This window comes from Neophocaena asiaeorientalis, unplaced genomic scaffold (assembly GCF_003031525.2).
Source record: "Neophocaena asiaeorientalis asiaeorientalis breed wild unplaced genomic scaffold, Neophocaena_asiaeorientalis_V1.1 scaffold21, whole genome shotgun sequence".
NCBI classification, from domain to species: Eukaryota; Metazoa; Chordata; class Mammalia; order Artiodactyla; family Phocoenidae; genus Neophocaena; species Neophocaena asiaeorientalis.
Window position 1 is genome coordinate 2,187,185 of NW_020174053.1, and position 26,840 is coordinate 2,214,024.

At 38.4% G+C, this 26,840-nt stretch overlaps 1 protein-coding gene across 3 annotated transcripts in view; it reads left to right on the top strand.

Annotated features, from left to right (window-relative positions):
* Positions 1–3,242: 3,242 nt before the first annotated feature.
* BCO2 (beta-carotene oxygenase 2) overlaps positions 3,243–26,840 on the top strand; it is a 48,923-nt gene continuing 25,325 nt past the window's right edge. The window contains exons 1-3 of one of the 3 annotated variants that reach the window (XM_024754271.1): positions 3,243–3,283; positions 4,043–4,154; positions 14,136–14,340. In XM_024754271.1, the coding sequence (XP_024610039.1) occupies positions 4,049–4,154; positions 14,136–14,340 (311 nt within the window). In that variant the 5' untranslated portion in view covers positions 3,243–3,283; positions 4,043–4,048. Of the gene's footprint in view, positions 3,284–4,042; positions 4,155–8,758; positions 8,903–14,135; positions 14,341–15,108; positions 15,214–26,840 lie in introns of those variants that run through there. The other 2 variants (XM_024754272.1, XM_024754273.1) reach the window with 2 other exon arrangements.

The following is a 26,840-nucleotide window of genomic DNA, read 5'->3' on the forward strand; positions in this document are numbered from 1 at the left end:
GTGGAATCATTTTTTCCTGGAAATATTTTAACAACTAGATAACAACCTGTTTAGATATCATACAATGTGAAGGCTGGGAGAGGAATTAGGTCAGTATTTCTCAGACTTTTGGATTTGATGGACCATTAAGAATAATAACAACAACAATGACAATAATGAAGAAGAGATAAACACTGAGTGGATAACTTTACATTTTACCAAGTAAGGACATTAAAAATCTAAAAAATTTTATATTTTTTGTTTCTTGAGAGGACACGTTAACATCAAAAAATTTATGACATAGTAACAGAATAAAAGAATCTTTTAAAGTGAGTGCATTAACTTTAGGAAAAACTCATTACTTTTCCCTTCATTTTATCACAAATAGGGAACATTTCAATACAGATTGCTATCAGTCCTCAGATAGTGATTAGAATCCTTTAAAGACTATCAATAACTGCACCATAACCATTAGTCTATCTTTATTAAATGACTTACATTTCACAATAATGCCAACTCAAGTTAAACCAAGTACTTTTTTCCTAGGAGCTTACTTGAAACAATTGGCTTTTCCACAAACCAATAAATAAACATATGCACACAATACTTACATCTTGACAACTAACAGTTAAATAAGCCAAATGGAAAAAACAATAGTATGTATGTGTTAAACATAATTTGCTAAGGTGCAAGATTGTGGACCTGGAATTTATGGGAAGTGTTACTGACCTCTGTTTTATGAGGTGATATGCTTTTTATTTTCTTCCACAACTAACGGAGCATTAAGTGTGGAACGTCTATCTTTCAAGTTGCAGGTCAGAGTCACCACATTAAAGCTCCCCATAAGGCTAAACTTCAAATACGTGAGCCACGTGTGTTACAAAATTTTTTTTTCAAAGCTGCCAGTGAAGTTGATTAGTTATTGACACATCAAGAAGGGAATTTTCTCAACCGGTGTGATTCCGAAAGTTTGGCTGCACCAAAAAGAAAGAGGTGAAGGAACGGAGGTTCTGGATACAAAGTCTCGGCTTGAGGGCCAGGGGAACTCAGGTTTAAACCGTTGCTGCAGACCCACCATCTGGGACAGGATGTAACTTTTATTTGGAAAGTGGTGGTGGTGTGCTACTATTTCGTGTTCCTTTTCTGAGGTTCCAAGAGGCTGGGACACACCCAGCCTTCCTCTGGCAGTTCTTCCTTGGTCTTTCTTGAGAAACCAGTCTCAGATCTCTCCCTTCTTCCCCAGACACTAACTCGGAGGTGGCGAGTCCTGTTTCACGGAGACCCCAAAGCGAGAGGCAAGGTGGTAAAAAAACCCCTCTCCTTGGCAGCGCGGGAGGCGGTGCAGGCGCCTCACGTAATCTGCGCGCTGCACGCTGGGAAATCCGCCTGCCCGAGCCTGCGCACTCGCGTGTATGCCGGGCTTCCCCGTTCCCGTGCTTTGGCTGACGAGTAAGTTCCCGACGCCGCCGAGCCGCAGACTGCTCTCGGGCAGGGTCTGTGGGGATGAGTGCCGATGAGAGTGTGACAGGGTGTGAAGCAAGGCAGTGAGAGAGGGTGGACACTTACCCGGAGGGTCTCTAGTGGGGCTGAAACGCTAGTGGGGAAGAAAGGAGGGGCGCGGCGGGAAGTGAGAAGCAAGATAGGTGGGATGGCCTGGTAGGCCGAGATGGCGGTGGGAGGAAAGAGAAGGTGAGGAGAAAACGGTTGCACAAGGCCTGGGGGTAGTGCTTGGTAATGACGAAGGCACCAACGCCTCAGATTGCACAGCTGGGGTCAGTGGCTGTGAATGGTATTTGTCACAGGTGGGGAGGCCCAGCCTCTAGACCAGGCCTTGATTCAGCTGAGGGCTTAAACTATGACAGATAATCTGTTTTTACAGAAGCAGAATTACCTAATTAGAAGAGTTTTGATTTGACATACAGCATGTTCTTTTACTTTGAGAGAGGCGAGAAGAAGTGTAAAAGGAAAAGGGAAGAGAAAAAGAGGAAGGGAGATGAGAACCAATCTCGTGGTTCTCGCTGTGCATGTGTAGTATTTTCAGCGTCTTACCGTTATAGCGCTTAAGTTTATATACTAGAATGGTACCGACAGGAATGTAGAAGCACTATATGGAATTTACTAAACAGACATCTTTTTTTTTTTTTTTGCGGTACGCGGGCCTCTCACTGTTGTGGCCTCTCCCGTTGCGGAGCACAGGCTCCGGACGCGCAGGCTCAGCGGCCATGGCTCACGGGCCCAGCCTTTCCGCGGCATGTGGGATCTTCCCGGACCGGGGCACGAACCCGCGTCTCCTGCATCGGCAGGCGGACTGTCAACCACTGAGCCACCAGGGAAGCCCAAAACAGACATCTTTATTATTTGTTGTTGCTGTGTTTCTGTCATATATATGAATATTATACATGACTAAGCAAACAGATTCATTACAATTTTCCAGGTCAGCAGAGTTTCTCAAAAAGCAAGCAAAGTAAATGATAACTTGAGTGTAGACAGAGATCCTTATCTGTTAGGGTGTAGAGACTATACCATTCTAGGTTTCAACATTTTTCAAGTTTAAACTTAATCTTTCAGATTCCCAGGGAAATTATCTTCAGAATTTATGGGAAAGTAATTTAAAAGTAAATTTTGATGCTATGTGAAGGTAAGATAGGACAGTGGAAACAGAAGTCTCTTTTAGACTAGAAGAGATCTTGGTTCTAGTCTGGCCCAGTTTTACATGTTTGAGTTTGGTCAACTATCTCTGCCTCTGTTTTCATATGTGTAAAATTGAGATTGAATTAGATGAACTGTAAGATTTGTTTCAACATTAAGATTTTGTGAAGGCTGAAAAATCCAGAATGAATCCTGAGACAAGGCAGAAAGTGCCAAAGAGACAGGCTTGGCTGACTGCATATAGAGGGAGTAGAAGAAAATCAAGGGGATGGTAGGTTGGCCCAGGTGATATATGACTTTGGATGCTCTACCGTAGAATTTGAGCTTATTCTGGAGCAATGAATAGTCAAGGGAAGGTTTTTTGAGTTAAGGGAATGCAGTAATCAGAGTTTTGAAAGACTGCCCAAACAGCAGTTGGTAGAATGAAACAGAGAAGGGAGAATTTGAGTAGGTTAGGTAAGTGACAAATAATGAGAGCCCAAACTAACAGTGGCAGGAGGAGTGGAAAGAAAGGGAAGGATTCAAGAGAGCTGCAGCATGAGTTTGTACCTAAAATTGACATTGCTCTAAACTTTGCAGCTCTTGCTTCCAGAATATGGCCAGTTACCTTGTAAAACCTGATTCTAGAAACTGCAAGAGACCAAGAGAGTTGGAGGTAATCTTTGTGCTTGTGGAGCCTTACTCTTTTATTTTATATACGTCTCAAATTTTTTCCATTTAAGATAATTCTACTGATAAATGGAATTTAATGTCTTCATATTCCCAGAGCTGGGATTGTCCCAGCAGGAGCTATGTTGACTCCAGCTGCCTTTTCAGTAAGTATAGGCCTCCAGGAAACTATTGGGAGGTTTCTTTGTGGTAATTTGTGATCTAGAGATAGAAGTGGGTTCATGCCTTTATAATACATAAGACTTTACATAATTATTTTGATATCTAAGTAGGATACCTAGGTACTATACTTGCTGATAGTTTTGAAAAAGAGCACTGCATCCTGCTCTTCTTCACTGCTACCCCACCAATTGATCTGTTTACATTTGGAACATTATTTGTTCCCTTAAAGATGATGTTATCTTGCAAAAATTTGCAAACATATGGCTGTTATCCAAATGAAAGTTTTGCTCTTTTGCTATGGAAAACATCTGCTGGCTCAAGATACAGGAAACTTTTTCATCAGGGGATTAATACTAAAGTCTAAACACATAATAAAATTATTATGTTGAACAAAGTTGGGCCTAAAAGTTTCCTGGTTAATAAAATTACAAATAACTAATCAGGACACAAGAGTATATAATTTCCAGCATGTTTGCTTTTTTCTGAAAGAAGTTTTATTTGCTTTTTTTTTTTTTTAACAGAATGTATATATCTTAAGCATCTTGCTAGCAATTTACATATTTTCTCTACTTTCTTTTGTTAGCCTCAAATGCCAGATAGTCCACAACTGTCCTCTCTTGGAAAATCAGATTCTTCTTTCTCTGAAAGCTCTGGACTATTTTATAAAGATGAAGCCCTGGAGAAAGACTTGAATGGTGATCTATAAAGTGCTTGTATTTCTATACATTGATATTGTAATATGGAAAGTTTATTATAGTTAACTTAGTGATTTATTTTTGAACAGATATGAGCAAGGAAATTAATCTAATGTTGTCTACATATGCAAAGATCTTAAGGCAAGTACTTACAGTATATTCTCTTGATTTTACACACAGAAGTTTTCTTCTGGAAACTCCGTAATGGGAAGTTTTAGTGCAGGGGCTACAAAACCTATCTAGTAATTACAATTTTGAAATTTCTTATTCTACCTCAGTTTCTTATAATAGATTAGTTGTTTATTTTCAAAGACTACCGTTTCTACTAAACATCTTTTGATACTCTCAGAGCTGAAACAAGGCTGGATATATTTTATTCTCTAATTATCAATAGATGATAAAACACTTAAATTTTTATGAAAAAACTTTCAGAAAGATACCATTTGGTGAAGTTAACCATAATAATAGAGTGATATTAAAGATAAATATATTTATGAAATGTTTAAATATTATCAATATATATTTGAAGGCTGAATTTAAATATTCTATTGGCCTGAGAGTATCATGTTTTATAAGGTGTTTTTTAAAACTACTGGACAGTCACTGTATTTGAATAATGGTTTGTGTGGCTGTTAAGATAATGTATATAGTTTAGTATTAGAATTATAATGTGTAAGATACACATTCTGCTGTGTGAAGGGACTTTGAGTAGTCAAAAATATTTGTGGAACTAATTTAACTTTTACTGAGCAGTGCTTGTAAATTAATGAAGCTTTTTGATGTACAAAGCCATTTAAATGAAGTAGCTAACAAATATAGCATAATAGAACACGTCACTATGATAGTGTATTTAGATGTTATGACTATTTAGTTTAATGTAAAACTTTTTTTCCCCATTAGTGAGAGAGCAGCAGTAGATGCATCTTATATTGACGAGATAGATGGACTCTTCAAAGAAGCCAATAATATTGAAAACTTTCTAATACAGAAAAGAGAGCTCCTGAGACAGAGGTTTACGGTGATTGCAAACACACTACACAGATAAAATTGTGTACTTAAAATAAGCTGAGAATTTAAGCCCATTATTGTTGTAATGAAAGAATGATATTTGTGCTCTGAATGCTCTCCAGTTGTTAAGAAAATGTATACCTTAAATATAGAAGGGGAAACTCCTTAAATTTCTTTTCTTGATTTAAAAGGGGCATTAAACTGGACATTAATATGATACATAACTTTTCTTTTGAGAGTCAGATATTTGTCATATTTTATAAAAGTGTAAACTATTTAGATTGTATATGGAGCCTCTTCTTTTTTTTTCTTAAACCTCCTAACCTTTCTTAAATTTCTAAGACTCAGTGAGTTGATTTGATAATATTTAACAATATTGCACCTTTTCTTTTAGAATATTTTGTTTAAATAGCAGATAGATAGCTTTGGAGATAGTTTTAAGATGTTTTCCATGGACAGCATTGAAAAAAATTAAAACCCAAAAGTAATTTGTCCAGTTTCTCAATATGTAGTTAAACCGTGCTATTGCTATTTAATATTACCATTTGATTCTTTTCACTATTATTATTATACATTGCTAATAAAAATTTGGTTTAAAATTATTGTCTTGTGGTAAAATAAAAACCAGAAATTACTAACCAGAACTTTATATGAATTGACTTTTTTACACGTCAGCCATATCAATGGTACAGTTAATGAAGTATATTTAGAAGCCTTAGCAGCTAGCTGTGTGGTATAGGATAAAGATTAGTGGCCCAGAAGTAAAGAGATTGTTTAAACAATTCAATCTCAGTGAGTCATTTCAATCCTATTATAATGCAGAAATTGAATTCAGACTAGGAAATCTCTACTATTTATCTAGCTGAAAAAATCCTCCATTTGTTGGAAGGTACTGCTATGATTTTATTGAAAACTTTTAATGTTATATAATTACATGTGATAGCTATATTGATCAAATTTTTAAAAATCACAGCACCAATTGTTCAATCATATAGATAATTCGATCTATTATTTGTATATTTTGCCTATATAAGCAATCACAAATTTGGACATATTTACAGGCAGTACTACAGGGAATTTGGTATTCCTCAGGTGGACAGCATGTTTGCCTTGCTGCCTTCTAAATGTTAAAATCTCATTTCATCAAATTACTATTTTAAGGCATATATACCACATATAATAAATATTCATACAAGAAAGCACTGAAAACAGTGAAATAAAAGAATATTTACTAAAAGTATTGGTTATTAAGTGGAAAAAATTACTTGGTTTGTAGAGGGATATGTTAACGTCACAGGATAGGTTGGAGGTCAATGAAGATTAGAAATGCGATTTTAAAAATTTTTTATTAAAAAAAATTTTTTAAACATCTTTATTGGAGTATAATTGATTTACATTGTTGTGTTAATTTCTGTTGTATAACAAAGTGAATCATCTATACATATACATATATCCCCATATCCCCTACCTCTTGCATCTCCTTCCCACTCTCTCTATCCCACCCCTCTAGTGGTCACAGAGTGTCGAGCTGATCTCCCTGTGCTATGTGGCTGCTTCCCACTAGCTATCTGTTTTACATTTGGTAGTGTGTATTTGTCAATGCCACTCTCTCACTATGTCCCAGCTTACCCTTCCCCCTCCCCATGTCCTCAAGTCCGTTCTCTACATCTGTGTCTTTATTCCTGTCCTGCCTCTAGGTTCTTCAGAACCATTTTTTTTTTTTTAGATTCCATGTGTATGTGTTAGCATACGGTATTTGTTTTTCTCTTTCTGACTTACTTCACTCTGTATGACAGAGTCTAGGTCCATCCATAGAAATGGGATTTTTAAATACTGAGTGCAACAGGAAGACTGTCTCTGAGTTGGTATGACAAATCAGCTGGACTTTGAGTTATTCTGTTACCTTAGAGTTATTTAATGTTTAAATACGAAGATGACTCTGCTGGCCTATCATCATTAAGAAATGTTCTTGAGTTTTTTTTTTCTAAGCATTTGTTATTAATGTGAAAGATAAGGCTAACATTGTTTCAGAGTGGATTTCGTATTATATTATATCTTGATAGTGTCACCATTGTTCAGCATCTGGTTCTTCCCTGTGTAGGTTAAATTTGATCATTTCATTGGGTGTGTATAAGACTTGGGAACTGAATTTTAGTCACAGTGTGTTTACTGGTCAGAACAGGTACCTCCTGGGGAAAAAGTTCCTGAAAGCCTAATTAATGCTTATTTTTTAATCAAATTGGATGTCTTCGGTACCATCCACATGAGAATAATTACCTCACAACTGGAAATATGCATTGCAGGAATATATTTGCCCTTTGATTTATACTTATCACTCATTTCAATAAGATTTCATAAAGTTTATAAATTATTCTTCACTAATTACAAATCAAAATATATATTGAGTCTCTTTGTACATCATGATCTGCTAGACACTGTGGGGAGTATAGAATAGTTTAAGATACTCTGTTCTCCCTTCTGACAAGTTTGACCACTCTTTTTTTTTTAACATCTGTATTGGAGCATAATTGCTTTACGATGGTGTGTTAGTTTCTGCTTTATAACAAAGTGAATCAGCTATACATATACATATATCCTCATATCTCCTCCCTCCTGCGTCTCCCTCCCACCCTCCCTATCCCACCCCTCTAGGTGGTCACAAGGCACCGAGCTGATCTCCCTGTGTAACCACTCTTTTCTTGAAATGCACTTATGTGTCTTTGCTAGGAAGGCATGATGTGTCAATGTTAAAAGTATTTCTGTGGCACTCCTAAAAGGAGTTACTAGAAGTTACTGGAAGTTACTAGAAGGCTTTCTCAAGGGGGTCAGACAACCAGGGAAGCCCCAGATAGGTAGATTTTGAAATGGGTTTTTGAAAAGGAAAGAGGGAGGATATTTCAGGCAGGGAAAAATTTGATCAGAGGCACAGAAAAAAAAAGCGTGGTAAGTCATTTTACTGGGCTGAGAATTCACAAAGGGGAATAGTGTATCATCTAAACTGCTAGAGAGCAGGACGGAATCTGTTCTCAATTTGTAGCACAGTATTTGATACATTGGAGCTCAGAAATGTTTGTTAAATTAATAAATTATTTATGGTTATTAGTTTTTTAAGGGTATACCTTCACAGGGCTTTAGTCATACTAGATTGTTAGAGAATGTTTTGCAAATTAAATGAATAGAAAAGGAAAGGTGAGATGCTAGAAAGGCAGAGAGACAAAGGATGAAAGGTAGGTTGTGGCCAGATTGTAAAGTCCTTTGTTGACAGATTAAATTTGGACTTTATTCTGTAAAGGAAGAGGAGATCTGAATCATTCAGAGGAGAGGAGTGGCGTAATGAAATTGATCCCCTGGATCAGCTGAATTGTAGTGTGAGGACAGATTTGAAAGAGGAAAGTTTAGGGAGGGAGACCACTATTGGTGGTCCAATTTCAGTATTTCCAACAGCAACTTACTATAGATAGGTTGTTGGGATACTTGTTCTGGAAATGAGACTAAGAGTGGTTGCAGGCATTTTGAAGTCCTGCCCTTTAATCCCCACCCCCTTCTATTCTGTCAGTGAGCCAGGGACAGCCCAGGAAGTGAGCGTTTCACTGCCAGTCGGTGTGAGGATTTGGGAATCACAGGATCTGCTGCTACTGAACTCGATACAAAGATGTTTTTTCAAATCTTTCTACGTTTCGTCAGCAATCTTTCTACCATTGTAACTGGTTTCCTTTCTGTGGTAGTACACTGGATTCCAGGTAGGGGATTTGCCCCTTCCTCGTTCTCTTTCTCTTTTTTCTACCAGCCTGAACTTAGATCTCTCTGCCTCTTTCCTGAAGAATACTAGGGGCTTCTGAAGTTTTCCAATCTGTGTAGAGCAGATACAGGCGGCAGCACTGCAGAGCTGGGAGTTAAAGGAGATTGAGTCAGGATTTGTTTACTTGTTTTCAGGGAAACAGCCTTTCTGTTCGTATATTTTATACAACATAAAGGGGTGGGATTCAGGGTTTAGGAATTCTCTTGGATCTGCAATAGGAAGAATATTCACTATTTAGAATTTTCTCATTTGAAAATCACTGCTACATGTTCTAATGTAAATGTTTGGTTCTTCTGTTTGCATTCTGGGGGACTGCCTTAAAACCTCTGTTTATTGTTTTGTAGCTTTCTGTTGTATCTACTAACTGTTACATGATTTTATTCTTGAAATTGGCTGATATAGAGCTATTAGACATCATACTGATATGCACTAAAAACTTTAAAGTTATTTAATTCGGGGGTGGTGGTGATGGTGTGACGAACTGGGAGATTGGGATTGACATATATACACTAATATGTATAAAATGGATAACTAATAAGAACCTGCTGTATAAAAAATAAATAAGATTCAAAAACAAAACAAAACAAACGAGAAAACCTCATTGTCCTTCAACCACACATTCCCATTGTTCTTGAAACCTGCTTTATGGGGGGATGGCACCTGAAGAGGGAAAATAACAACCGCCCAGGCTCTTATATCTTTCTGATAAATATCAGGCTGCAGTCACTTGTGAACGTTTCCCTCATTAGGTTTGGATAATTAATTGCTGAGTCTTGCTGCTTTCTTCTGAGAAAGGGGCAGTATATAAAATATATCTTATAAAAAATATGCTGCATCTGATTTAAGAATAAATGCTCAATTTCAGGGCTGCAAAAAAATGAAAAATAAAAAAATAAATTAATTCAGTAATGTAGTGCTTGCTCTATGTAAGGCAATGTGTTAGGTAATGGGGTGGAGACAAAAACAAGACCCTGTACTCAAGGAGTACTGGTAGTAGAAGTCATAAACTATATTCATCTTTATCACACTAGGTGGAGTAAGACAAATGCCGTAAGAGAGCTAAAACATGCTGTGTGATTTCAGACTAAGGAGAATCAGTTCTTACTCTATGAAATGGGAATATTGTGTTTATGAAGCTGGTGACATGGGCACTGCATCTTGAAGGATGCACCACCTTAAGTAGATGAGAAATACCCTAGGTGAAGACAGGTATACGATAATGATGAGAAGAGACTGGAGAGTGGTCCAGTTTGGCTGGAGGAGAAGGTATTAGTGAGAGGCATTACTGGACAGGTAGGTTGGTGTGAGACTGTACAGTGCCTTCATCAATGCCTGGCCAAGTAGTTCAGACCTTATTTGGTAGACAGTGAGGAGTCATTAGTTAAGGTTTTATAGAGGAATATACAACACAATCAAATCTGTGCTTAGAAGATGAATTCAGTAGCAGTGCTCCCTAATGCTTTTATGTTATAGCTCACATAGAAAATGATAATATTTTTACTGCATAGTGGAGTAAATTGGATGAGATCTGGAAGCCCATGAGCTGTGTACAGCTGGAGGTGATTGACATGGGGCCTCAGCCATCCTAAGTACTAAGGGGATCAAGAGGCCCACCAATTAGGAAGCTCTGACATAGATGATAGCTTCCCTATCTAGTTTCAATTAAGAGGCTGTGATAATATCCATCTAAGAGGTTGTGAGGACCTAAATTATGACAGTAGAAAGGAAGTTACTGCTAGGCAAGAGAATATGAAGCATCAGTGCTTATGAGAACAGGTTCAGGGTGCAAGAAAAATTGGGGGAGCTACCCAGGAGAGGTGGACTGGTAAAAGTCTTTACAAAGGATTTGTCCCAGGCACCCTTGCAAACTTCTGAGCCCTAGTAATATATAATGGCTACCCTATATCATCCCCTTGTCCTCTTCCTGGCCTTGTGTGGGTATAATCAGCAGAATTTAACCACTTACTGAATGTTAGGGGGACAGTGAAGGAAGACAAATTCAAGGCCCACAGAGATTTTGAAGCTATGTTATTTAGCAGGTGGGAAAATTGATTTGGAAGGGGGAAAATGAAAAATTCTCTTTTGACATGTTGAGAGTCACCTGCAAGAAGTAATTGGTGAAAATAAGGGACTAGATGAGATTACCAAGGGAGAGTGCTGAGGTTAAAGAGTAAAGGTCCAAGGTCAGACTTTAGGAACACATTCATGAGGTGATAAGAAGAGGAACCAATAAAGGGAATTACCTTTTGGAAATTATCTATTATTATTATATTTAATTATGATGATGGACTTGAACAGGAAGTTTTATCTGCCTTTTATTCTCATTATCCACATTTTATCATTGAAAAATCTGAGGCTCAGAGTGATTAGTAACTTGCCCAAGGTTGCTAGCTAGTAAGTAGGAAGCTGGCATAAAGCAAACAGAGGAAGCAGGAAAGTTAGAAAAGTGCAATGTCTCAGAAGCTAAGAATAGAAAGGGGTTTAAGGAGCTGTTGCCTACAATATCAAGCACTATGGGAAATATGAAGAATATATAATAAACTGCCACCAGGATGCTATGGAGTACAGAACATATAAACATGTAAATGTTTTCTAAAATGTAAAATGTTTTAAGTTCATGAATCTCTATTAAGACAAATACCCAATCAGGGTATTCAGTTTACTTCTACTTAAGTAAGAGGAGTAAAAGATGTGACCTCAGGGAACTTATTTTAATCTAAGAGTGAAAATAAGATAAATATGCATAATAATAACAAAAGTAGTAAGATAAATACCAGAGGGTTTCCTTTTCTAAGTTTTCAAAGCATCCTCTTTATACCTCTCATCTTGGTGGTTCTCAAATTTTGTAGTATGCCTAAGAATACCTGCTTGCCCTACCTCAGAGATTCTGATTTCTTAGGTCCAGAGTGGGGTCCATGAATCTGCTCATTAGCAATAACACCAGGTATTTCTGTTACAAGTAGACCCCAGGCCAGACCTTGAGAAATAATGCTCAAACAAAACGCTGACTACAGTATAAATGATCTACTTATATGTCTGTTTCCTAGGCAGTGAGTTCCTTTACATCTGAGTTCTAACAATTTTTATCCCTCAGCAGTGCCTATCACTTTGTTGAATGAATAAATAATTCAAAGAAAGAAGATATTACATCTTGTTGATTGGTCATTGAAAGCTACATAAATAATAATAGGTAACATTGTTTGAGGGACTTCCCTGGTGGCGAAGTGGTTGGGAATCCGCCTGCCAATGCAGGGGACACAGGTTCGATGCCTGGTCTGGGAAGATCCCACATGCCATGGAACAACTAAGCCCGTGCGTCACAACTACTGAGCTTGTGCTCTAGAGCCTGCAAGCCACAACTACTGAGCCCCTGTGCCACAATTACTGAAACCCAGGTGCCTAGAGCCTGTGCTCCGCAACAAGAGAAGCCACCGCAATGAGAAGCCCATGCACTGCAATGAAGAGTAGCCCCTGCTCACCGCAACTAGAGAAAGCCTGCATGCAGCAACGAAGACCCAATGCAGTCAAAAATAAATTAAAAAAAAAATTTATAAAAAAAGACTCAAAAAATTGTTTGAGTATTTACTATGTTCTAAAAACTTATTATAACCTAACCTGTTTATTATTTATAGCCTTAGGAGCAATAAGGATTATTATTATTCCCATCTTAGGAGGAGGAAGCAGCACAGAGAGGTGGTCTTCCTTAAGGATAATTATTTGGAAAATGGGAGGCCAAGATTTGAACCCAAGCATTCTAGAGCCAGTCAGAGCCTGGGCCCACACTCTTAAGTATTACACTATGCTGCTTCTTAAAGGAAATGGCATTTCAGATAGACTTTGAACAATAGATAAAATTTCCTTAGGGATAGATTAGTGGGAAGGACATTCAGGGTGAAAGTGAATTTTCTTTGGGAAATCAGGAAATAGTTGGGTTTGACCAAATTGTTACTTATAGGAAAGTAGAAGGACTCAAGTGTTCTAAACTCAATTTTTGAAAGAGTTGAAAGAAGTGGGATAATAGATACAATATTATAAAATGTTCTGCTAAAACAATAGTGTCCCTATGTTTTAGTTAGGTTTTCTAGTTTAGACTTCATCACTGTTAAAGTTTTATGAAATAAAATAAAATACTATATTTTGTAGTATCTAATTAATTATGTACTTGACCACCCCTCTGTGTTAGGAAATACTGCCTGTGAACACTGAATAAATATGAAATAAAGGGATAATTTTCAGCTCTATTATAAAATAATGACTTTTTTGTGGCTTTTGAATTTCAGGTAATTTCAGACCAGGTTTCACTGCATAATTTAATTTATGATACCTTTTTCCTAGAAAATGCCATGTTCATTCATGTGTGTACCATTAAAATAGCAGAAATTAGGGGCTCCCCTGGTGGCGCAGTGGTTAAGAATCCGCCTGCCGATGCAGGGGACATGGATTTGAGCCCTGGTCCGGGAAGATCCCACATGCCGTGGAGCAACTAAGCCCGAGCGCCACAACTACTGAACCCACGTGCCACAACTACTGAAGCCCACGCGCATAGTGCCTGTGCTCCGCAACAAGAGAAGCCACCGCAATGAGAAGCCCACGCACTGCAACGAAGAGTAGTCCCCGCTACCCACAACTAGAGAAAGCCGCGCAGCAACGAAGACCCAACGCAGCCAAAAATAAATAAAAATTTTTAAAAATGGCAGAAATTAAATTGCAGATCCTATTAAATTCTCATAAATCACTATGAAATCTTTGGGATCACATTCTGGTGTACCTAAAGTACTGAGGTCAATGTAATTATGATAATATTGAATGGTGGGTATTTTTTATTATAACAATGATGTGTAGCTATTAGTAATCTGCGCTTAGCATGTAGATTCAGTGTTGTGAAAAGACCAGCGTTGTTCAACTATGAGAAATGACAATAGTGGTAACTAAAGTCCTGAGTTAATTCTTAGGCAGATTTGTACTGCAAGAGCACAAAAAGGATTATTGTGGTTCAAAAATGGAGAACCAAAGAGTTGGTGGTCTGAGAATGAGGAAGGAGAGGAATTTGGGGACTATATTTGGTGTTAGGTTTATACTTCTCTTACCAGTAGATGAGATTATTGTCTATGGAGAAACAGGAATGTTCATAGAAGATTGGTAAAATTTTTGTGCTTTTGATTTCCTCTTCACAGTGTTGAAGAAGTACATGGAAAATACTCATCAGAAAAAAGTGATTTTCAGTAAGCGGAAGAGCCTTCCGTGTATTGCACCACTTTTAACCACGGTGGAGGAGACTCCGCAGATCATCTCTGCTCGAGTCCGGGGACATTTTCCTAAGTGGCTCAATGGCTGTCTGCTTCGAATTGGACCTGGGAAGTTCGAGTACGGGAAGGATAAGTAAGCCTTGATTTTGGAGAACAATTTGGATTTCTTAGCATGGACTGGTTCTATGGAATATGCATTAATATCTGCTTCCTCTCTGAGGCTAACATTGCCATGCACTCCCTTTGATTACAGATGAGGAAACTATAGTCTACAGAAAAAAAATGGAGATTTAATTCTTTTTTAAAAGTTTTGACTTTTCTGCTTTGCAGAATATTGTAAATTTTAAGTCATCTGAAAGTTTATGCTAAAAGAGAAGTGTCAGGAACTATCTATAGGACTAGCAAGCTCTATTTCATCACAAGTTCCTGAAGGAAGGGGCAATGTCTTCACCTCATACCACTCCCTTACCCAGTACTCCCCAGACACAATGGCTCTTTCAGTTCCTCAAACCAGGCATGTTTATTTTTGCTCAGGGTCTTGGCATTGGCTTGCTCATCTCTCTTCCCAAGTCTGATTCTTGTCATTCAGATGTGAGCTCAAATTTCACATCCTTTGAGCCTTCCCTGATCTCCCAATCTAAAAATGCTACTATTTTTTATATTACCTATTTTAATTCTCTGCATTATCAATATCCAGTATATTTTTGTTTGTTTATTTATTTATTAGCTGTGTTTCCTCACTAGATGGCAGTCCCATGACGGTGGGGATGTTTTCTTGTTAAACCCATATCCCCAATATCTAGGATAGTGCCCTGTACTTAAATAGCACTCGATAAATATATGTAAATAATTGAAAAAATCCAATAACTCTTTAGTGAATTATTTCTCTGTGTGTCTACAGGGGCATAAAGTGATGTGAAGAAACCACTATGGTCAGGAAGAAATCTACTAATCTACTAATTACTAATCTACTGGCTGTACTAATTTACTTTTTCACCAACAGTGCGTGAGTGTTTTCTTTTCTGCACATCCTCCCCAACACTTGTTATTTCTTGTCTTTTCAATAATAGCCATTCTAACAGGTGTAGGGTGGTATGTCATTGTGGTTTTGATTTGCATATGCCTGATGACTAGTGATGTTGAGCATATGTTCATGTACCTGTTGACAATCTGTATGTCTTTTTTTGGAAAATGTCTATACAGATCTTCAGCCCATTTTAAAACCAGGTTTATGTTTTTTTGCTATTGAGTGTATGAGTTCTTTATATATTTTAGATATTAACTGAGTTTGTTTGCCCTCATTTAAAAAAATTTCATACTGTCATAAGCCTTTTTATCTGTGTTGCTACAAAATCTGAATGACTATTACTTTTAATGGCTGGATGATATTCCAGAAATCACTGCCCTTTAAAAAAATATGATAAAATACACATTACATAAAATTTTCCATCTAAAATTTGCCAACTATTTTTGAGCGTACATTCATTAGCATTAAGTACATTCACACTACTGTGCTATCATCACCACCGTCCATCTACTTTTCATCTTGCAAAACTGAAACTCTGTACCCATTAAACAGTAATTCCCCATGCTCCCCTTCCCCAAGCTCCCAGAAACCACTTAATTGTACCTTCTATTAGTTGTATCATTCCTATGGGCCTAGTGGGGATCTGATTACGGTCCTGTTGTGTTTCTCCAGCTGTTGTTAGAAACATATCAAGAATTAGGGGGATGTTTAAGATATATTTCTTAATAACCCAGATATTTTAATTTGCTGAACCTGTTGCATCTTGTCTTTACTGAATATTAGACTTTTAAAATGCCACCGCTAGAAGGAAACAAAATGCAATGTTCTTCCACTGCCCTACCCCTCCCCAACCAGCTGCTGCAAGAAGCCCTTAAGATGTTACTTTAAATGCTTAGGGTAATGGCTGGGGGACTGGGAAGGCAGGGGACTGATTTGGAGGTAGAAAAAAAGAAAATGACTGAACTGACCTATGGACACCCACCCTTAGCCCTAACAGAGAAGCTCTACTTTTCCCTATTTTTATCTGGATTTCATGAAAGTTATAATTTGAAAAAAGATTAAGAAGCAAAAAGGAAGAGGAGGAGGAAAAGAAAAATAAAACTACTAGTCCACTGCCCAGAGGGTAACAGCCTCTTACAAAAAGCACATGGTATTTCATCTGCTACAGGAGCAGCTTTAGTCAATTGTAAAGCTAAGCAGCAGAGCTACTCAGGGCCTGGGATTGCACCACAGGCCTCTTTTAATATAAAGATCTTTGTGGGGGAAGGAAAATGGGTGGTGTGGTTGGTCCTCATAAGTGTCTACTTTGTCCTTCAAATCAATTTGTTTTCAGAGCCAGCAGTAGGCATTTATAGCAAGAACAAGGTCTTGCCTGCCTCTTGGGTGAGAAGTACAGGTATCTTCAAGTTGAAGAGAAAACAAATTGAGGCTTAGTTTAGTGGTTTGGCTCCCAACTTAGATTTACTTATTTATTTTCATGGGAGACTTTTCTTTTTTATTTCTAAGAGGCATCATCAGTTATTTTTGTTATCATAATATACAACTTTCTCTTTTGTGGACCCCTAAGTCTCATTCATATCTTTCATGCCTTTTCAATAGAATTCACTTGCAAACACTTTGGGAGGCATTTCTTTAACTTTTTATTTTATATTGGAAAGTAGTTGATTAACAACTTTGTGATAGTGATAGTTTCAGGTATACAGCAAAGTGATTCAGTTATACGTATACATGTATCTATTCTTTTTCAAATTCTTTTCCCATTTAGGTTGTTGCATAATATTGAGGATAGTTCCCTGTGCTATACAGTAAATCCTTGTTGGTTATCCATTTTAAATATAGCAGTGTGTACGTGTCAATCCCAAACTCCCTAACTGCCCCTCTTGCCCACCCTTCCCCCCTGGTAACTATAAGTTCGTTCTCTAAATCTGTGAGTCTCTTTCTGTTTTCTCAAAAAGTTCATTTGTTTTTAGATTCCGCATATAAATGATATCATACAATGTTTCTCTTTCTCTGTCTGACTTACTTCACTCAGTATGACAATCTCTAGGTCTGTCCACGTTGCTGCAAATGGCATTATTTCATTCTTTTTAATGGCTGAATAATATCCCATTGTATGTATGTACCACCTCTTCTCTATTCATTCCTCTGTCGATGGACATTTAGGTTGCCTCCATATCTTGGCTATTGTAAACAGTGCTGCAATGAACATTGGAGTGCATGTATCCTTTTGGACCATGTTTTTCTCCAGATATATGCCCAGGAGTGGTATTGCAAGATCAAATAGTAGCTCTATTTTTAGTTTTTTAAGGAGCCTCCATACGGTTCTCAATAGTGGCTGTACCAATTTATATTCCCACCTACAGTGTAGGAAGTTTCCCTTTTCTCTATATCCTCTCCAGCATTTATTGTTTGTAGTCTTTTTTTTTTTTTTTTTGCGGTACGGGGGCCTCCCCCAAGTGGTATTGCAAGATCAAATAGTAGCTCTATTTTTAGTTTTTTAAGGAGCCTCCATACGGTTCTCAATAGTGGCTGTACCAATTTATATTCCCACCTACAGTGTAGGAAGTTTCCCTTTTCTCTATATCCTCTCCAGCATTTATTGTTTGTAGTCTTTTTTTTTTTTTTTTGCGGTACGTGTGCCTCCCACCGCTGCAGCCTCTCCCGCTGCGGAGCCCAGGCTCCAGACGCGCAGGCTCAGCGGCCATGGCTCATGGGCCCAGCCGCTCTACGGCATGTGGGATCTTCCCGGACCAGGGCACGAACCCGTGTCCCCTGCATCGGCAGGCGGACTCTCAACCACTGCGCCACCAGGGAAGCCCTGTTTGTAGTCTTTTTGATGATAGCCATTTTGACTGGTGTGAGGTGATATCTCAGTGTAGTTTTTATTTGCATTTCTCTAATAATTAGTGATGTTGAACATTTTTTCATGTGCCTTTTGGCTATCTATATGTCTTCTTTGGAGAAAAGTCTATTTAGGTCTTCTGCACATTTTTTGACTGGGTTATTTGTTTTGATGATATAAGCTGCATGAGCTGTTTGTAAAATTTGGGGACTAATCCCTTGTTGAGCACATCATTTGCAAATATTTTCTCCCAATCTGTGGGTTGTCCTTTTGTTTTGTTTATGGTTTCCTTTGCTGTGCAAAAACGTTTGAGTTTAATTAGGTCCTATTTGTTTATTTTTGTTTTTATTTCTATTACTCTGGAAGATGGATCGAAAAAAAATATTGCTGTGATTTATGTCAGAGAGTGTTCTGCCTGTGTTTTCCTCTAAGAGTTTTATAGTGTCCAGTCTCGCATTTGGGTCTTTAATCCATTTTGAGCTTATTTTTGTGTATGGTGTTAAAGAATGTTCTAATTTCATTTTTTTACATATAGCTGTCCAGTTTTCCCAGCACCATTTGTTGAAGAGATTATCTTTCCAGGATTGTATAGTCTTGCCTCCTTTGTTGTAGATTAATTGACCATAGGTGAGTGGATTTATTTCTGGGCTTTCTATCCTGTTCCATTGATCTATATTTCTATTTTTGTGCCAGTACTGTACTGTTTTGATGACTATAGCTTTGCAGTATAGTCTGAAGCCAGGAAGCCTGATTTCTCCAGCTCCATTTTTCTTTCTCAAGATTGCTTTGGCTATTCAGGGTGTTTTGTGTCTCCATACAAATTTTAAGATTTTTTGTTCTAGTTCTGTGAAAAATGCTATTGGTAATTTGATAGGGATTGCATTGAATCTGTAGATTGCCTTGAGTAGTATAGTCATTTTCACAGTATTGATTCTTCTAATCCAAGAACATGGTATATCTTTCCACCTGTTTGTGTCATCTTTGATTTCTTTCATCAGTGTCTTATAGTTTTCAGAGTACAGGTCTTTTGCCTCCTTAGGTAGACTTATATCTAGGTATTTTATTCTTTTTGATGCAATGGTAAATAGGATTGTTTCCTTAATTTCTCTTTCTGGTCTTTTATTGTTAGTGTATAGAAATGCAAGAGATTTCTGTGTATTAATTTTATAACCTGCAACTTTACCAAATTCATTGATGAGCTCTAGTATTTTTCTGGTGACATATTTAGGATTTTCTATGTATAGTATCATGTCATGTGCAAACAGTGACAGTTTAACTTCTTCTTTTGCAATTTGGATTCCTTTTATTTCTTTTTCTTCTCTGATTGCCGTGGCTAGCACTTCCAAAACTATGTTGAATAAAAGTGGCGAGAGTGGACATCGTTGTTTTGTTCCTGATATTAGAGGAAATGCCTTCAGCTTTTCACCATTGAGTATGATGTTAGTTGTAGGTTTTTTGTATATGGCCATTATTATGTTGAGGTATGTTCCCTTTATGCCCACTTTGTGAAGAGTTTTTATCATAAATCGGTGCTGAATTTTGTCAAAAGCTTTTCCTGAATCTATTGAAATGATCATATGGTTTTTATTCTTCAGTTTCTTGATGTGGAGTATCATATTGACTGATTTGTGTATACTGAAAAATCCTTGCATCCTTGGGATAAATCCCACTTGATCATGGTCTATGATCCTTTTAATGTGTTGTTGGATTCTGTTTGCTAGTATTTTGTTGAGGATTTTTGCGTCTTATGTTCATCAGTGATATCTTTGTCTGTTTTGTGGTATCTTTGTCTGGTTTTGGTATCAGGGTGATGGTAGACTCATAGAATGAGTTTGGGAACTCTCCTTCCTCTGAAATTTTTTGTTTCAGAAAGATAGGTGTTAGCTCTTCTCTAAATGTTTGATAGAACTTCTGAAGCCATCAGGTCTCGACCTTTGTTTGTTGGGAGTTTTTAAATCACAATTTCAACTTCAGTGCTTGTAATTGGCCTGTTCATATTTTCTGTTTCTTCCTGGTTCAGTCTTGGGATAATGTACCTTTCTAAGAATTTGTCAATTTCTTCCAGGTTGTCCATTTATTGGTATACAGTTGTTTGTAGTAGTTTCTTATGATCCTTTGTATTTCTGTGGTGTCAGTTGTTAACTTTTCCTTTTCTAATTTTATTGATTTGAGTCCCCTCGCTTTTTTCTTGATGAGTCTGGCTAAAGGTTTATCAATTTTGTTCATCTTTTCAAAGTACAAGCTTTTAGTTTCATTGATCTTTGCTATTGTTTTCTTCATTTTTATTTCATTTATTTCTGTTCTGATCTTTATGATTTCTTTCCTTCTACGAACTTAGGTTTTGTTTGTTCTTCTTTCTCTAGTTCCTTTAGATGTAAGTTTAGGTTGTTTATCTGGGATTTTTCTTGTTTCTTGAGGTAAGATTGTATTGCTATAAACTTCCCTCTTAGTACTGCAGGATTGGTTGGAGCATTTAATTCATTTACATTTTAAAAAAATTTTATTTATTTTTGGCTGTGTTGGGTCTTCATTGTTGTGTGAGGGCTTTCTCTATTTGCGGCGAGTGGGGGCTACTCTTTGTTGTGGTGCACGGGCTTCTCATTGCAGTGGCTTCTCTTGTTGCGGAGCATGGGCTGTAGCCTTGCGGGCTTCAGTAGTTGCAGCACATGGGCTCAGTAGTTGTGGCACACAGGCCCTAGAGCAAACGGGCTCCAGTAGTTGTGGTGCACAGACTCAGTAGTTGTGGCTTGTGGGCTGTAGAGCACAGGCTCAGTAGTTGTGGTGCATGGGATTAGTTGCTCTGCGGCATGTGGGATCTTCCCAGACCAGGGCTTGAACCCACACCCCCTTCATTGGCAGGTGGATTCTTAACCACTGTGCCACCAGGGAAGCCCCTTAATTCATTTACATTTAAGGTAATTATTGATATGTATGTTCTTATTGCCATTTTCTTAATTTTTTTAGGTTTGTTTTGTAAGTCTTTTTTCTTCTCTTCCTCTTTTGTTCTCTTCTTTTCTGGTTTGATGACCATCTTTAGTGTTGTGTTTGGGTTGCTTTTTCTTCTGTGTGTGTCTATCTATTGTAGTTTTTGGGCTTGCTGTTCCCATGATGTTTTGATATAGCAGTCTATATGTGTACAAGGTTATTTTAAGTTTCTGGTCTCTGCCCCGACTAGAGGAGTTCCTTTAGCATTTGTTGCAAAGCCGGTCTGGTGGTGCTGAATTCTCTTGGCTAATGGCGGCCTCCAGGAGGGCTCACACCAATGAGTACTTCCCAGACCTGCTGCTGCCAGTGTCTTTGTCCCCACAGTGAGCCACAGCTGTCCCCTGCCTCTGCAAGAGACCCTCCAATACTAGTAGGTAGTCTGGCCCAGTCTCTTATGGGGTCACTGCTTTTTCCCCTGGGTCCTGGTGAGCAGAAGACTTTGTGTGTGCCCTCCAAGAGTGGAGTTTCTATTTTCCCCATTCCTGTGGAAGTCCTGCAATCAAATCCCCCTGGCCTTCAAAGCTGGTCTTTCTGTGGACTCCTCCTCCTATTGCTGGACTCCCAGGCTGGGAAGTCCAACGCAGGGCTCAGAACCTTCACTCAGTGGGAGAACGTCTGTGGTATAATTGCTTTCCAGTCTGTGTGTTGCCCATCCAGCAGGTATGGGGTTTGATTCTATTGCGATTGCACCCCTCCTACCATCTCACTGTGGCCTCTACTTTGTCTTTGGATGTAGGGTATCCTTTTTGTAGGTTCCAGTGTTTTTCCATCGATGGTTGCTCAGCAGTTGTGATTCCAGTGCTCTTGCAAGAAGGGGTGAATGCATGTCCCTCTACTCCGCTATCTTTGAGATCCCAAATTAGATTTAAAGGGAGAGGTAGAGACCTGAAGTCAATGGGACTCTTAATCTGTGGACAAGAATAGCCCCACATGGTTGTGAATCTCTGATTTCTTTGTTAGATGCCACTCAAAAGATCAATATGCAGACATAGTAGTGACATGACAAAGGCCTTTCTTTAATTAAAAACTTTTATCAAGGATTGCATTGAAGGCATGCTTATCAGTTTTAAAAATCACATGACTCTGGGCAGAGTAGTAAATATCCTCAGCATTTTACTATTTACCACTCTTCTGGAATGACTTCAGGATCCATGATGAAGACACTCCAGCCTTGCAATTCCTTGACCGTCCCCACTGCAATGATTTTTCCCCCTCTTTGCCAGTTCACTAAGGCCACGTACTGAGGCCACATCCTGCATCTTATTCCACAGAATTGCCCTACCCCTGAAATCTTGAACTCTGAAACTCCACTCGGTGCTCAAAGCCCCAATTTCCATACTCCTCCATTCCCATGAAACTTATTTTCAATCGCATCAAGTTCTCTTCTCCTTACTCTTCTCCATCTTCTCAGTTTATCAGCTTTCATTTAGTTTCTTCTCCCAGGTGCAGATTCCACGATCAATCCCTTCAAATACACTGTCATCACCATCCTCACTTCCTTTGCCTTGGTGATCTCTGCCTCTCCTCTGACCAGTTCTTGTCCTACATTAGCCTCCACTCAGGGCTACTCAGGGCCCAGGCCTGCTGAGCACTTCTAGAGGAAACACAGAACCTTGCGGATTGATTCAATTACAAAATTATAATTTCCAGCCCCAGCTGAGTCCTTGGTGCTGCCAGGAAATCTTTAGCTCTTTCCAGCTTCCCACAGGGTCCCTTTCCTGAAGCCTCCGTCACTCTCCCTGTCCCTTTCACTCTCAACAGGTAGACCTGCCTACTTTATAATGGATAGAGGGGCATTTGGATTTGAGCTCCTTCAGCTGCCGTCTTCCCCACCTCCCCGTCTCCCCACAGAGGTACCTATTCCTGGCTCTCATCATCATCAGAGGAAGTGGCCCTCTTCCCTCCTCATTCATGCTCCTCCCCTTGTATCTGTTTCTCCTTCACTAACCCCTCATCTCAGCCTGCAAATGTCCTCTCATCCTAAAAAACCCTCATTCCTTCCCACCTTCCTCTCCAGCAAATACCCTCTCTCCTCCTCTCACCATTTCTGTTTTCCTCCTTCCTGAGGTCTTCTCAGTTCACTGCCATCTGACTTTTCACCCCACCGTGCATGCTATCAGTTCTCAAAAAGGTCACCAAAGCCTCTTAAATGTAAATGAAATGGGTTTTCCAGTCCTCAGCCTGACTTTTCTATAGCATTTGACCTTCCTGACCACCCGTCTTAACATTCTCTGGTCCTGGATTCCCACATAACACTTTCTCTTGATTCTTCGCCTGTCTCTATGATAGCATGTTCTAAAATAATTTTTTTTGCTGCTCACTTCACTTGCCCCTTTGATGTTGATATACCCCAACTTCTGACCTGAGCATTCCTTCCTTTTCTCTCATTGTATGCTTTCTTTGCTATAGTAGAAATAATACATTCCTTAGAGTAAGATGGGGTGGGTTCAGATTTCATTTTCACCACTTATCAGCACTATGATCTTGAGCAAGGTTTTCCACGTGAAAAATGGGGCTAATAATATCGATTTTAATGACTGGATATGATGATTAAAGGATATAATGCATACAAAGAGCTTCATTCAGTGGCTGACAGGGATGAGGACTCAGTGCATTTTCATTCTCTTCTTTCTCTCAGTGCCCTCTCTCTCCACTCCCTTTCCTGCCAAAATAACTTCTTATGGGTCACCTTACTTTTGTGGGTGTTGTAGATCCCAGGATTTGGAGTCAGCACTGGGTTGAGATCCTTGTTCTGCCACTTACCTGTCCTGTGACCCTGGGCTTGTTGTTGCTCTGAACCGTGGTTTCCACATCTGTAATATGGTAATAGTAGTTCCACATCTCTAATCAATGTGAAGGGGGGGATAAATATTTATATATTTGACCCTTGAACAACTTGGGGGTTAGGAGCGCCAGCCCTCTGCATAGTGGGAAAACTGTGTATAACTTGTAGTCAGGCCTTTATACCCATGGTTGCTTCACATCTGTGGTTCTGCATCAACCAACTGCAGATCATGTAGTACCATAGTATTTACTGCTGAAAAAATCTGTGTATAAGTGGACCCACGCAGTTCAAAGTCATGTTGTTCAAGGGTCAACTCTATACACACACACACTATATATATATATATATATATATATATATATGAAAAGATGTGGTAAAGTGCCTAGCACAGTACCTGGCATGTAGTAAGTGTTCAGTAGATGGTGTTATTATCCCGTTTGCAACTATGGCTATGTCTGTCACACAGAGATACTCTCAAATATCTCTCCCACCCCACACCCATCTCTTGTGCTCTAGACCTATATTTTCCCAACTGGCGGTGGAACATCTCTACCCTGATGGTTTGCAAATGGCTCAGACTCTTGTTCAAAACTGAACTGTTTGCTATTCCCCAATACTTGCTCTTCATGTATTCTCTGTCTCGGTTAAAGCATCACCATCCATTCAGGTGTGACATTTTGGACTCTCTCTTTTTGTCACTGTCTACCTCCTGTCAGTCATCTCTGACTTATTTCTGCTATTTGTTCCACTCTAACTGTACTGCTTCAGTTTAGTCTCTTATCTTTTCTCACTTGTATTATTGCCTGAATGCTCCTCTTTCTGTCCCATATTCTACTCTGTGTCCATAGTGACCTTCTTAAGATACGAGTCTCACAGTTTCACTTTCCTGCTCCAAAACTTCATGCTTTCCTGTTGAAGTTCTTTAAGCCTTAAATTTAAGTGCTGGTAGGTCTTGTGCTGACTTGTTTCTCCATCATCATCGCCTGCCCCTGATGGCTCTGTCTACACACTAATTTGTTTACTGGCTGTTCCTCCAAGATACCATATGCCTTCAGGCTCTTCCTTTTTTTAAAATTACTTCTCACTAGGATACCCTTCTACTCTTCTCCAGTTGGCAAACATCCTTAAAGGACCAGCCAAATGTCTTCTTTCCTCTTGATCTTTCCCTGATAACCTCATCCTTCCATCCTGTTGCTCCTGTGCATAGGTAACGTTTTTGAACACTTCTCTATTGTTGCAGTAATCATTTTGTATTAGAGTTATTTACATGCCTGTAATTGCTGGGCTTGGACAATGCCTGGCAGATAGTAGGGACTCAAAAAGTGTTGGTTGATTTGAATAAATGAATGCATAGAATGACAGGGTCTAGAAGGATCTTGTGAGATGGAATCTAACAAGTTAAAATTTATTAAAGGTAAATATGGATCAAGAAAACCAGTTATGGGCTTCCCTGGTGGCGCAGTGGTTGAGAGTCCGCCTGCCGATGCAGGGGACACGGGTTCGTGCCCCGGTCCGGGAAGATCCCACATGCCGTGGAGTGGCTGGGCCCATGAGCCATGGCCGCTGAGCCTGCGCGTCCGGAGCCTGTGCTCTGCAACAGGAGAGGCCACAGCAGCGAGAGGCCCGCGTACCGCAAAAAAAACCAAAACAAAACAAAAAAAAAAACAAGAAAACCAGTTATTACAAGAATGAAGATGGAAGAGATTGGTTTAACAGCAGAATGTGTTAAAAATTAGGGGTTTTGCTTGACAGCTCAGTGCAAGTCAGCAATTTGAGGTGGTAACAAATAAAAACAAGAAAGAAAGAAAAGAATATGAAATATCTTAAATGAGGAAGTTGAGTGTCTTAGTTTATACACAGGGTATTGTGTTTGGCTCTATGTATCATGATTTTATTGGTATTTAGACCAGAATAACAATAATTATTGAAACTATTTTGTTTTTAATGTTTTTTGATAAAAAATTACCAAAATAGAGTGAGAAACCACTAGCTAACATTATCAAGGAAAAAGGGAGAAAGCAATGACAATGAAGGAATTCCCTGGCTGTCCAGTGGTTAGGACTCTGCACTTCCATTGCAGGGGACACGGGTTCGATCCCTGGTCAGGGAACTAAGATCCCACAAGCCGCATGGTGTGGCCAAAAAAAAAAAAGAAAAGAAAAATAGAAAAGAAGAAAAGAGAGAAATGACAATGAAAGAGAAGCCATTGAAACAGATAAAAAATTATAGAAGATTTTGTGGGCCTCTATGCAAATACATTTGAAAACCTCAAGGAAATGGATAATTCCCTGAGGAAATACAGATTACCAAAATTGATAAAGGTAGAGAGTTTAAACAGACCAATTTCTGTTGAAGAAAACAAGAAACTTATTGTGAAACTGCTTCTTAAAAAAAGCAGTAGGCCCAGATTATTTCACAGGGAAATTCTACCAAACCTTCAAATATCAGATAGTTTCAGTGTTCTATAGATTATTTTAAAGGATTGAAAATGAAGGGAAGTTTCCCACTACTTTTTATGAATAAAGTATAATATTAATATCTATACATGTTAAAGTTGTTACAAAAAAGAAGACAATTATTCATATTATTTATGAATATCCATAAAAAAGTACAAAATATATAGTACTAATATAATACTAATAAATATTTTCTTAACAAACAGAATCCAACACTACATTAAACATATAATTCACTATAATTAAGTAGGATTAATTTCAAGAATGCAAGATAGGTTCATTATTTGGAAATCCATTACTGTCATATACCATATTAATAGATCTCAAGAAAAATAATCATAATCATAGTCATAATCATAATCTTCTCCATAAATGCTAATAAAATGTTTGTCAAAATTCAACATCCATTCCTCATAAAAATACTCAAGATAGTAGGGCTTGAGGGATATTTTCTTAACACGATTTTGTACATATATATATATACACATACATACATATTTATATATGTATTTTATATATACATATATTTATATATGTG